We start from the raw sequence: 13,365 nt of genomic DNA on the forward strand, positions 1-13,365 counted from the left end.
AGTGTTTGATTATTGGTACAACCATGCTCTCATACACAGGTACGTAATTATCAGAAGTGGGGACATAAAATGTAACAAATAACTTTGTTTCCTGTGATTTTAGCTGCACCTGGAATTATTAACGTCTTCTTGGAATCACTTGAACTTACCTCATCACATTCTCAGACAGTGAATTCTAAATCCTAACTATTCATTATGTACAAAAGCTGTTCCTCATTTCACCATTGCTTCCTTTGTCAGTTACCTTAGATATGTGCTCTTTTGTTGTTGATTATTTTTTCCTTTCATTTGTTGACGGTACATGTGCATCCCTGGCAGGATACTAAAACTCCCAGTTATAACCACTTGGTTATGTTAGCATCTCTCTGTAATTTTCCTGCAGGTTTGTTCCCCCATGTCCTTCCCATAGGTTGGTGATCTATAGACTTCCAAGCATTATTTAAGGTTTTAGCAAAGATTCCCAAGCCAAACATAGACACGCATGGGAATTCCTAGAGGCATGGTTCTCAACCTGTAATGCAATCAACAAACATATAGAATTGGACCCCATGTACAAACCCATACAGAACAAAACCAGAAATGACACAACTCACTATAATAGACCAGACAGTATAAATTACAAGTGGAGTAGAACAACGTCACTACATCAGAGGTTCCACTGATGATGTTACTTAGCATGGTGACAAAATGTCTGAACGAAAACAAGCCAGCTCAGCGAGCAAGTCAACAACCTTTCCAAGCAATATAACTGCAGCCCTTTTGTTCTTTAGCTCAAACCAGATTGATCTGTCCTTGAACTCTCTGAGACATCCACCACTGCAATTTACTCCTTAACAAATACTACCACCCCTCCATCTTTCCTTCCTTTTCTATCTTTTCTGAACAGCAATATTTAGCACCCTGTTTTACTCTAGGTCAGTCTCCGTTATCACCGCAATTTCATATTTCTACATGACAATATGCGCCTGCGACTCTCCAGTCTTATTTACTATACTTTATGCATTTACATAATGCAGAGTAGTCCTGATTTTTGACTTCATTACTTTCTCCCTTAACCCAACTTCACCAACCGATTTTCTATGGTCTCCTTACGTTATTTGTCTGTCTAAGTATTGTGCACACTATTCTATTATTGTCTAGTATTCTCTCCTGGTTCCCATACCCTTGTTGGGTTCCTTTTTACATTTGCTGATTGTCTCTTCTCATATTCTCTATTTCCTTTTCTTATGTATATTTTCACTACTTCTGTGTGCCTTCTAAACTCAATGTTACTCCTGCTTGTATTGCCCATCTCACCTCTTTTTCACCTCACATTTTTCTTCATTTTAATCTTTATCTCTTTTATCATCTAGTGAACTCTGAATTTGTTTGCGCTGCCATACCTTTATGAGGAAAGACCATTATATGTGCCCAAACTGCATCCACTCCAATGGCAGCCTGTTATTCAGATACTGTTTTGTCTGCAAACCTTTCATTCCAATTGATCTGAGCCAGATGCATTACCACTCATTAATTTTAGCTTTCTCCCCAGATTTCCTTGAATTATTGCTTTACAATGAGGAAGGGTCACCAGACCCGAAACGTTAACTCTGTTTTCTCCTCCACAGATGCTGCCAGACCTGCTGAGCTTTTCCAGCAACTTTGTTTTTGTTCCTGATTTACAGCATCCGCAGTTCTTTTGGTTTTTATTGCTTTACAATAACCCAGTTGAACTATATAATTTATGATCGCAGCCTCCTACATATGTTTTGCAGACGTCCAATTGATTTGGCCCATCTCCTCAAAACATATTGAATCACAGCGGAAAATGATCATATTCAATGGGCTGCTTAAGAAGAAGAATGCTGACAAGACTATTTATTTTGTCCATTAAATGTCAACTATGTAATGAGAACTTGAAGTCACTTTAGGCCAGACCGTGTGGTGTGGAAAATTATATCTGTCACTTGAAGGATGTTTCACAACGTTTTACAACAATTTTATAAATGTTTGCAACAATTCAGTAGCTTGCTTGTCATTTTATTCTGCAGATACTAGGTTAATGGATTTCAGTTTAGCCCCTTACACGTGGAAGAATCTCTAGACTGCTGCTTCGGTACTATAATTACTGGGCTGCTTGCTACAATTAACTACATTGCAGTGCCTAATACCGTCTTTTCCAAAATAATTTTGGCATGGTCCTTAGTATTCATTAAAGGAACAGTATTTGTGGCCAGACTTATTTAAAATAATGTCCTTTTTAATTCTGTGCAATTTTAAAACTTCTCAGATTGGTGAGTGGAACCTGCAAGGATTACCAAGTGATGACCTATCAGTTCAGAATGGCATCATTGTTACCAAAGCAACAAGGTATCCACTTCTCATTGACCCTCAAACACAGGGTAAAACCTGGATTAAGAGGAAGGAGAAAGATAATGAACTACAGGTAGGAATGAACAGATGTTTTCAACATGTATTCAGTACATGAAGCAGTATACTGATCATGAACATAAAATAATTGACTACCACAAATCAATGTCACATTATTTTCTCCAATTTTCTTTCCTTCCCTGCTGAAGGCTTTGACTCCATAGAAACATTATCCAAGTGGTCACTATTCACAAATAAATCACAACATTGAATGTCAACAAATTAATGGTCTGGGGAGCTCAATTCTCTCTCCATTCAGTACCTACACATGACCAGTTTCAGAGGAATTTTCTAGATGATGATAAAGAATGAGGCTTTCTCTTCATGATCTGGAGAATGGAGCCTTATTTTAATACCTCTTTAAGCTTTGAATATTTGGTCAACTAATGAGAACAATCCTTGAATTAAACCTTAGCTTTGTCTATATCGCTTCGCTATGTGAGTGCCAGCTCACCTAGTCACCATAATGACCATGGGCTAATTAATTAATAAATTATGGAAATCTAGATAACTGTATTTCCAAGCTCTGAAGGTGCATAGCAATGAAAATTCAGAAACATAATGTTTTAGGTAGTATACTGAAAGGTTAAATATCAATTTCTGAAAGTAAAGTTAGATTTTAATAGTTATTATTCTGGTTAGCAATGTAATAATCTTAAATAATATTTTAGAATATCTCTGAAAGAATTATTAAGACCTGGTAGTGATTTTGACCTGCTTGTGTATTTTTCTCATCTGAAAAATGAACAGCTATCAATAGACTGCCCTATTAATGCCACCCCTACTCAATTAAATTTTCAGATATGTCCAACAAGGTTTGGCTATCTGCCTTAAAAGACATAAGCATTCTTAAATATGTTACAATCTTCTATCCACATGACAGATTGTAGAGATGTAACAGTGTTGCAGTCAATGCATTTGAAGCATGAGGAGAGTGGAGTCTGAACTACAAACATTAATTCCTTTTGTTATAAAGGTAACATCACTTAACCACAAGTATTTCCGGAATCACCTGGAGGATTCTCTATCACTTGGACGCCCTCTGCTATTGGAAGATGTGCAAGAAGAATTGGATCCTGCACTGGACAATGTGTTGGAGAAAAATTTCATCAAATCTGGGACCTCCTTTAAGGTGAGCTGATTTAGTGAAGGTATGCCATTACCATCAGCATCATTGCAGGCAATCACATCCAACTTCTTCCAGTTTGATTTTTTCATTATGCAATTCAAATCAATTCAATGGACCTTCCCTCAATAATAAGGTCAGAAGTGAGGATGTTTACTGATGACTGCAGTGTTCAACACCATTCATGATTTCTTCAGATACTGAAGCAATCCATGTCCAAATGTAACAAGATCTGGACAATATCCACCTTCAGGCTGACAAGTGGCATATAACATTCATAAAAACAGAAAATAGGAACAAGAGTAGGCCATTCAGCCCTTCAAGCCGGCTCCGCCATTCATTGTGATCTTAGTTGATCATCTAACTCATTAGCCTGCTCCTGCTTTTCCCCCTTTATCTTTTGATCTCTTTAGCCCCAGGTGGTGCATCCATCTCTTTCTTGACATTATACAATGATTTGGCCTTAACTGCTTTCTGTGGTAATGAATTTCACATGCTCAGCACACTCTGAGTGAAGATATTTTTCTTCATCTCAGTCCTAGATGGTTTAGCCTGTGCCCTTAGACTGTGGCCCCTAGTTCTGGTCCCCCAACATTGGGAACATCCTTCCTGTCCAGTTTGGGTAGAATTTTATAGATTGGAAACATTATCAAATACCTTCTTAAAATCTAAGGACAATACAGTCACCAGTTCCCCATTATTCTCCAAGATCTGTTTCAACACCAGGGTTTGCTTGAAAGCTAACAAACAGAAAACTGTTCCATTTGTTGCTGCTTTATCTTTGCATGATTTCCCAGTTTTCTGAACTGCTAAACAGAAAATAACAGGTTGACCCCACCTCATTATAATTAACTTCCAATTAATCTCTGCAATCTCTGTCTCACTAAGAACCAGGGCATTTCCTTCCTCAAATCATGAATACAGTACCTTCTCACCACCCCAGCTGATGATGTATTCCAGGTTCCCATTACTCCTTGAAAAAGCAAATGATCTAATATGCAGTCTAGCCCTTTATTTATATTATTAAACTTATGTCCCTGATCCTTTCCCATTTATTACACTAACTTAGTCCATCAACAGTGATTATATATTGGCCTTTATTTTACAGACTTCCATCAGATCATCATTAAGTCTGCTCCACTTTAAAATAAATAGTTAAAGTCCTCTAGCCTTCATGTCTTGGACAGACTTCCTTTCAATCTGTAGTAAGACAGGGAGCTAATCACTGACTTATCATTTTTGGTAGGAAGTGTGGTCTTTAATTCCAATAGGTGTTTGAGGTTGAACTTTCACCAAGAAGTTTGGCAGCTAAATGGAAAAATACATGTCAGGAATTTCAGTGTACAAAGTGGTAACTGGATTTGCAATCTACAGGACCAAGCCAATGTTTTGGAGACATGGGTTTAAATTCCAACATGTTAGATAGTGACATTGGAATTTTTTTGAAATTTTGGAAATAAAAGCTAGTCTAACGACAACCATGTAGATGTTATCAATTATTGTAAAAACCCATCTAGTTCACTATTGTCCTTTCAGAAATAAAATCTGTTTAGCCTGGCCAACATGTGCACCCAGACCAACAGCAATATGGTTGTCTCTTAATCATCTACTCAATGCAAGCTAACTAATCTGGACTACCCCTGAGAAAACTTCTGATAGTTAAGTGGCATAAGATAGCCAGTAATGATACAAGGAAAGTACATTGAAATTCTTCATTAACTTGCATGTCTTCAAAATGGAGATAACAAGGTGTAGAGCTGGATGAACACAGCAGGCCAGGCAGCATCAGAGGAGCAGGAAAGCTGACGTTTTGGATCTGGACCTTTCTTCAGAAATTCTGAAATTCTTGATTTCTGAAGAAGCGTCCAGACCCGAAATGTCAGCTTTCCTGCTCCTCTGATGCTGCCTGGCCTGCTGTGTTCATCCGGGTCAACACCTTGTTATCTCAGATTCTCCAGCATCGGCAGTTCCTACTATCTCTTCAAAATGTAACTGCTTCTTAACTAAGGCAGAGAATGTAACTTATGGAAAATAGCTTTAATTCTAGGTAAAACCTGATCTATGGAATCTGCTAGTCTGTTTTCAGTTTCCGAAGGGAGTCAGCAAGCAATTTTAAGAACATAAAAGCAAAAAGCTTCAGTGTTTATTTTTAATTTTAGGGATATATTTCCTTTCTTGTTTTTGGGTAACTTGTCAAACCACTGAAAATTGATGATGGTATTTTGAGAGCTGCTTCCAGTTGCAACCATGAAAATGTTATTGGTTAATGTTTTAGTTTATTCAGTAGAAACACAACGTCTTTTGCCTGGTCTCTGATGATTTATTTAATAGGTGAGCTTTACAATAAGTCCTACGTTCAAAAGGAAATTGATGTTTATTCCACTTCATAGTCCAGGGCACAAATCATAGGTAGGGAAGGACCTTACACCATGAGGAGAGGGAATAAAACATATAATGTCAGTATTACTATACATAAAATGGTTTTTATTGATTTTTATAGGTGAAGGTGGGCGATAAAGAAATTGATGTCATGGCTGGATTCATGTTCTACATTACTACAAAACTTCCAAACCCAGCCTACACTCCAGAAATTAGTGCCAAGACATCCATCATTGACTTCACCGTAACCATTAAAGGTCTTGAGAATCAGTTGCTTGGACGAGTGATCCTTACGGAGAAACAGGTAAAGTCAGGGATTTCTCAGACCCACATGCAAAGGGTTCAAGGAGACTGATGTGCTCTAGCATTGAGGAGTATCATGGTAATCTCAGAATCACAGAATTGTGACAGTACAGAAGGAGGCCGTTGAGCTCATTGTGTCAGTACCTGCCCTCCAAATGAACATTCCGAGTGTCTTTCCCTGCAACCTTGCACAATGTTTCTATTCAAATAATTATCTAATGGCCTCTTGACTCCTCAATTCAGTCTGCCTCCAAGACACTTTCAGACAGTGTGTTCCAAGCACTAACTAGTTGGTGTGAGATTTTTTCATCCAATTGCATTTATTTCTTTTAAGAATTGCTTTAAATCTGTGTTGTCTCGTTTTTGATCATTTTACGAGTGGGAGCAGTTTCTCCCTATTCATTTTGATTGGGTAAGGTTTTATCAAACCTCCTCCTGGCCTTATCCTTTCTAAGTCAAACAATCTCAACCTCTCCAATCTACCATTATAACTGAATTTTCTCAGTTTTCTAAAGTTTTCTGAATGGTTCCCTGGGAACCCTCTCTAATATGGTCACATGCTTCTTGAAGTGCAGCACCTAGGACTGTATCCGTACCGACCCTTACACAAGGTTCAGCATTACCACCTTGCTGTTGCGTCAATTACCTTCTTTATAAAGCCTAGGATATTGTAATGTTTTAAGAAACGCGCTCTCCAGCTACCTTTAAATTTGTAAGCCAAGTTGTTGGAAAAGTTGTTGTGCATCTTAAAAAGTATTAAAGTAGATAAGTCCCTGGGTCCTGATGGAATCTACCCCAGAATATTGAAGGAGGCAAGAAAACAAATTGCTGGAGCATCAACAGATATCTTTGTATCCTCTTTGGCCATAGGTGAGGCCCCAGAGGACTGGAGAACAGCCAATGTTGTCCCATTGCTTTGAAAAGGGCAGCAGGGATAATCCAAAAAATTACAGGCCTGTGAGCCTCACGTCGGTGGTAGGGAAATTATTGGAAAAGGTCCTCAGGGACAAGATATATAGGCATTTAGAAGCAAATGGACTTATTAGCGATAAACAATATGGTTTTATACAGGGGAGGTTGTGCCTCACTAACACAATCAAGTTTTTTGAGGAGGTGGCAAAGATGATTGGTAAGGGGAGAGTGGTTGATATTGTCTACAAGGATTTCAGTAAAGCCTTTGACAAGGTCCCTCATGGCAGACTGGTACAAAAGTTGAAGTCACATGGTATCATGGGTGAGCTGGCAAGATGGATACAGAACTGGCTTAGTCATAGAAGACAGAGGGTAGCAGTGGAAGGATGCTTTTTGGAATTGAGGATTGTGACTAGTGTTCCACAGTGATCACTGCTGGGACCTCTGCTGTTCATGGTCTATGTAAATGATTTAGAGGAAAACATGGCTGGTCTAATTGATAAGTTTGTGGATGATACAAAGACTGGTGGAGTTGTGGGTTGTGAGGAGGATTGTACAGAGGATCAGTTGCAGGCATGGGCAGAGAAATGGCAGATTTAATTTGGACTGATGTGAGGTGATGCATTTTGAAAGGTCAAGTACAGGTGGAAATTATACAGCGAATGGCAGAACCCTTAGGACTATTGATATGCAGAGAGATCTGGGTGTGCAGGTCCACAGATCACTGAAGATGGCAGTGCAGGTAGGTAAGGTAGTAAAAACGGCCTATGGCATGCTTGCCTTCATCGGAAGGGGCATTGAGTATAAGGAGAGACAAGTTATGCTGCACCATTTTAGAACTTTACTTAGGCCACACTTGGAATATTGTGTACAGTTCTGTTCATCACATTACCAGAAGGACGTGGATACTTTGGAGAGGGTGCAGAAAAGGTTTACCAGGATGTTGCCTGGTACAGGGGATTTTAGCAAAGAAGAAAGGTTGGACAGACTGGGTTTGTTTTCACTGGAATGCAGGAGGTTGAGGGGTGACCTGATAGAAGTTTACAGATTGTGAATGGCATAGATAGAGTGGAAAGTATGGGGCTTTTTCCCAGGGTGGAGGGGTCAATTACTCGGGGACACAGGATCAAGCTGCGGGGAGGCAAGTGGTGGGGAAGTTTAAAAAAGATGAGCGAGGCAGGTTTTTCACACAAAGAGTCATGAGTGCCTGGAACATGCTGCCAGAGGAGGTGGTGGAAATAGACAGAATAGCAGCTTTCAAGAAGCACCTGGACGAATACATGAATAGGAAGGGAATAGAGGAATACGGATCCTGTAAGTGAAGACAGTTTTAATATGGAAGGGCAAAATGTATCAGTGTAGGCTTGGAGGGCAGTAGGCCCTGCTCCCGTGCTGTATTGTTCTTTGTTCTTTTTTCTTTAATCAATAATAATTTATCTACTATTTCCCAGGTCTCTCTGCTCCTGCACACCATTTTCAGCAGTATCCTGCAAAACTCTATGGTTTTGCCAAGGCCATGTAAACTTGCAGCAAGACATTCCTGCTCTTGTACAAAAATCATCTCACTATGAAGACCAACATATCATTTACCTACTTTACTGCCTGCTGCACCTGTATGCTTAGTTTCAGCGACATTTTTTTATTCATTCATGTGATGAAGATGTCACTGGTGGGCCAGCATTTATTGCCCATCCCTGATACAGTTAAGAGTCAATCATATTGCTGTAGGTCTAAAGTCAAATTGAGATAAGGATAGCAGTTTCCTTCCCTAAAAAATAGCAGTTAACTGGATAGATTTTCCCAACAATTGACAATGGACTCATGGTTAAAATTACACTCTTAATTCTAGACTTTTATTAAATTCAAATTCCACCCAGTCTCACCACCACCCCCCAAACCCTGTATTTCCCATGGCTAACCCACACATCTTTGGACTGTAGAAGGAAACCAGAGCACCCGGTGGAAACCCACACAGACACGGGGAGAATTGTGTAAACTCCGTACAGACAGGCACCCAAGGGTGGAATTGAACCTGGGTCCCTGGTGCTATGAGGCAGTACTGCTAGCCACTGAGCCACCATGTGCCCCATCACCTGGCAGGTACAAGGCAGGTATTCATGTGACTCTGCCAGTGTTGTCTACCTCATACACTGTAGGGAAGGATGCCCTGAGGCATGGTATATTGGCGAGACCATGCAAATGCTAGGACAACAGATGAATGGATACAGTGCAACAATCACCAGACAGGAATATTGCCTCCCAGTCGGGGAACACTTCAGTGATTAAGGACATTCAGCCTCCGATCTTCGGGTAAGCATCCTCCAAGGCAGCTTTTGAGATGTACAACAATGCAGAATTGCTGAGCAGAAACTGATAGCCAACTTCCGTACCCATGAGGACAGCCTTAACCATGATCTTGGCTTCATGTTGCATTACATGTGACCCCACCATACTATTCTGTATTTGCAAAACCTTCCTTACTGTTCTAATTTAACTCCATCACCTTGATCACTTGTTATGGTCTCTCGACCTTAATTAGTTTGTACAGTTTTGGATTACTTGTTACTTTGGTTAGACTGTCGGCATGCAATTCTTGTACCTATCATGTTATTCCAGCCATTTGGTTTGTCTCCAGCACCATATTATTTTTAATTTTTTGTAATCAACTCCGTGTCTCAATTAATTGGATCATAGATTGTCCCTTCACTTGCTATTCAACTGTTGACACTTTACTCACACTGTCTGATAATGTTGATCACCTGTAGAGACTTATTATTCAGCCTGTCGACACTGCACTCACATCATTTGTTCAATCTTTTGATCTCTCTGCCTATAAATTCTGTGCCTTTGTGCTTCCCTTCACTTCACCTGATGAAGAAGCAGTGCTCCAAATGCTTGTGATTTCAAATATACCTGTTGGACTACAGCCTGGTGTTGTGTGACTTCTAACCTTGTCCACCCCAGTTCAATACCTGCACTTCTACATCATACTTTCTGGATTGTTCTATCTGTATCATTGGACTCCTGTCACTAGAAAACAGTACAATTTCTTTGTTAACCCTCATTTCTAATTTACCTCAGTAAAATGTGGAAAATTGAAGTATGTGTTGACAGTTCAGGTCTCTAGACACTTCAACACTACAGTCCCACAATAACAAATAAAACTCCAAAAATGACTAGCCGATTCGCTCCCTTCTTAACACATAAATTGTAAAGGTAAAGTTAAATTAAAATTTAATTTATGTATTGATCTTAACATTCTATATTGCTGCTCTGAAATTTGAATGGACGAGGTTTGGTGCCTGAAGATTTAGCTGAATTGGTCAACTTTCTAATACCCATCTGTCTTCCTAAACTCATGAGCCAGGGCTTTGAGTGCTTATTCTTGTTAAGCTGTTCCTCTGCCATTATCTCCTCTTCCTCCTCAGCCGGATTAGCGACCACCATTTGTGTGATCTCTCTGTCAAAAGCCCCTGTAAGGTCTGAATTTTAGGGCCGTTGTGGCCTAGTGGTAGTGTCCATAGCCCCTGGACTGGTTCAAATCCTACCTGCTCCAGAGGTGTGCCATAACATCACTGGGCAGGTTGATTAGCAAAAACATAATTGTAGTCAAAGAACACTTATCATATAAGGAGGCCAAGGCATAAAAGGCTATGGGTCAAATGCTGGAAAATGGAATTAGAACACCTAGGTGGTTGATTTTGACTGATGCAGACTCAATGGGCTGAAGGATTTTTTTCTATGCTCAAGACTTCTATGATTCTACAACTTATTCAAATAATTACAATTATAGAGTCATAGAGGCATACCCCAGCACAGAAACAGACCCTTTGGCTCCATGTCAACCAGGTTTCCTGAACTGAACTAGTCCAATTTGCCTGCATTTACCCCATATCCCTCTAAACCTTTCCTGTCCATGTTCCTGTCCAAATGTCTTTTAAATGTTATTATTGTACCCGCCTCTAGCACTTCCTCAGGCAGCTCATTCCACAGACACACCATCCTCTGTGTGAAAACATTATCCCAGAGATCCCTTTTAAATTTCTCCTCTCTCACTTTAAACCTTTCCCCTCTAGCTTTGGATTCCTCCACCGTTGGGAAAAGACCTTAGCTATTCACTTTACCTATGACCCTCATGATTTTATGAACTACTAAAAGGTCACACCTCAGCCTCCTACACTCCAGGGTAAAATGTCCCAGCCTATCTAGCCTTTCCCTATAACTCAAACCCTCCAGTGTCGGTAACATCCTTGTAAATATTTTTTGCACCCTTTCCAGTTTATTAAAATTTTTCCTAAAGCAGGATGACCAGAATTGCATGCAGTATTCAAAATGTGGCCTTATCTATGTCCCAACTCCTGTACTCAGTTCTCTGACTGATGAAGGCAATTGTGCCAAATGCCTTCTTCACCACCCTGTCTTCCTGTGACGCCACTTTCAAAGAACTATGTACCTGCTCTGCCAGGTCTGTCTGTTCATCAACACACCCCAGGCCCTTATTAAAAGCTGTGTAAGTCCTGCCCTGGTTTGTCTTACGAAAATGCAACACCTCACATTTATGTGAATTAAACTCCATCTGCCATTCCTCAGCCCACTGGCCCAGTTGATCAAGATTCTATTGTAGTTCCAGATAACCTTCTTCGCTGTCCACTATGCCACCAACTTTTCTGTCATCCGCAAATGTACTAATCATGCCTTCTTATCCAAATCATTTGTATACGTGACAAACAACACTGGAACCAGCACCGATCCTTGTAACACACCACTAATCACAGGCCTCCAGTCTGAACAACAACCATCAACCACCACCCTCTGTCACCTACCATCAATCCAATTTTGTATCCAATTGGCTAGCTTCCTCTGAATCCCATATGATCTAACCTCATTAACCAGTGTAGCAAGTGGGACCTTACAGAATGCCTTGCTAAAGTCCATGCAGACAACATTTACCGCTCTGCCTTCATCTTTCTTATGGGTCACTTCTTCAAAAAACTCAAATAAATTTGTGAGCTCAATGTCCCATGTACAGAACCATGCTAACTATCCCGAATCAGTCCTTGCCTTTCCAAATGCATGTAGAGCCTATCTCTCAGCATTCCTTCCAACAACTTACCCACCACTGACGTTAGGCTCAATGGTCTGTCGTTTCATGGATTTTCCTTGCAGCTTTTCTTAAATAATGGAACATCATTAGCCACCCAACAGTCTTGTGGCACCTCACCCATGGCTATCGATGATACAAGTATCTCTGCTAGTGGCCCCGCAATTTCTTCCCTAGTTTCCCACAATGTCGGGATACACTTTATTAATTCTTCCTCTTCTGTAATGTGGACTCTTTTCAAGACATCACTATATATTTCTCCAAGTTCCCTACCTTCCATGATAAATCCTGCTGAGAAATTTTCATTTACATCATCACTTTGGGGAGGAAATGTCTTGGTGGTATTATCAGTGGACTGTTAATTCAGAGAACCAGGTAATGTTCTGGGGACCCAGGTTCAAATCTCCACCACAGCAGATAGTGGAATTCGAATTCAATAAATATCTGGAAATAAGAGTCGAACCACTGACGATGAATCCATTGTCAATTGTTGGAAAAATCCATCTGGTTCACTCATGCCCTTTAGGGAAGGGAACCACTATCCTGGTCTGGCCAAGATGTGACTCGAGACCCACATAGAACATAGAACATTACAGCGCAGTACAGGCCCTTCGGCCCTCGATGTTGCGCCGACCTGTGAAACCAATCTGAAGCCCATCTAACTTAAACTATTCCATTATCATCCATATGTTTATCCAATGACCATTTAAATGCCCTTAAAGTTGGCGAGTCTACTATTTTTGCAGGCAGGGCATTCCACGCCCTTACTACTCTCTGAGTAAAGAACGTACCTCTGACATCTGTCCTATATCTATCACCACTCAATTTAAAGCTATGTCCCCTCGTGCTAGCCATCACCATCCGAGGAAAAAGGCTCCCACTGTCCACCCTATCTAATCCTCTGATCATCTTGTATGTCTCTATCAAGTCACCTCTGAACCTTCTTCTCTCTAACGAAAACAGCCTCAAAACCCTCAGCCTTTCCTCATAAGACCTTCCCTCCATACCAGGCAACATCCTGGTAAATCTGGAAGAACACAGCAGGCCAAGCAGCATCATAGGAGCAGAGAGGCTGACGTTTCGGGCCGAGACCCTTCATCAGAAAAGGGGGAGGGGAAGGGGGTTTTGAAATAAA

At 40.4% G+C, this 13,365-nt stretch overlaps 2 protein-coding genes across 2 annotated transcripts in view; both read left to right on the forward strand.

Annotated features, from left to right (window-relative positions):
• LOC109930964 (dynein axonemal heavy chain 8-like) overlaps positions 1–13,365 on the forward strand; it is a 2,199,840-nt gene that overhangs the window by 984,380 nt on the left and 1,202,095 nt on the right. The window lies entirely within an intron of this gene.
• Positions 1–13,365, forward strand: part of LOC109918465 (dynein axonemal heavy chain 8-like) — an 876,900-nt gene that overhangs the window by 762,698 nt on the left and 100,837 nt on the right. Inside the window, exons 57-59 of the mRNA XM_048596621.1 lie at positions 2,270–2,425; positions 3,386–3,541; positions 6,036–6,223. Coding sequence (XP_048452578.1) covers positions 2,270–2,425; positions 3,386–3,541; positions 6,036–6,223 — 500 coding nt within the window. The remainder of the gene's footprint in view (positions 1–2,269; positions 2,426–3,385; positions 3,542–6,035; positions 6,224–13,365) is intronic.

This window comes from Rhincodon typus, chromosome 5 (assembly GCF_021869965.1).
Source record: "Rhincodon typus isolate 14 chromosome 5, sRhiTyp1.1, whole genome shotgun sequence".
In the NCBI taxonomy this organism is placed as follows: domain Eukaryota; kingdom Metazoa; phylum Chordata; class Chondrichthyes; order Orectolobiformes; family Rhincodontidae; genus Rhincodon; species Rhincodon typus.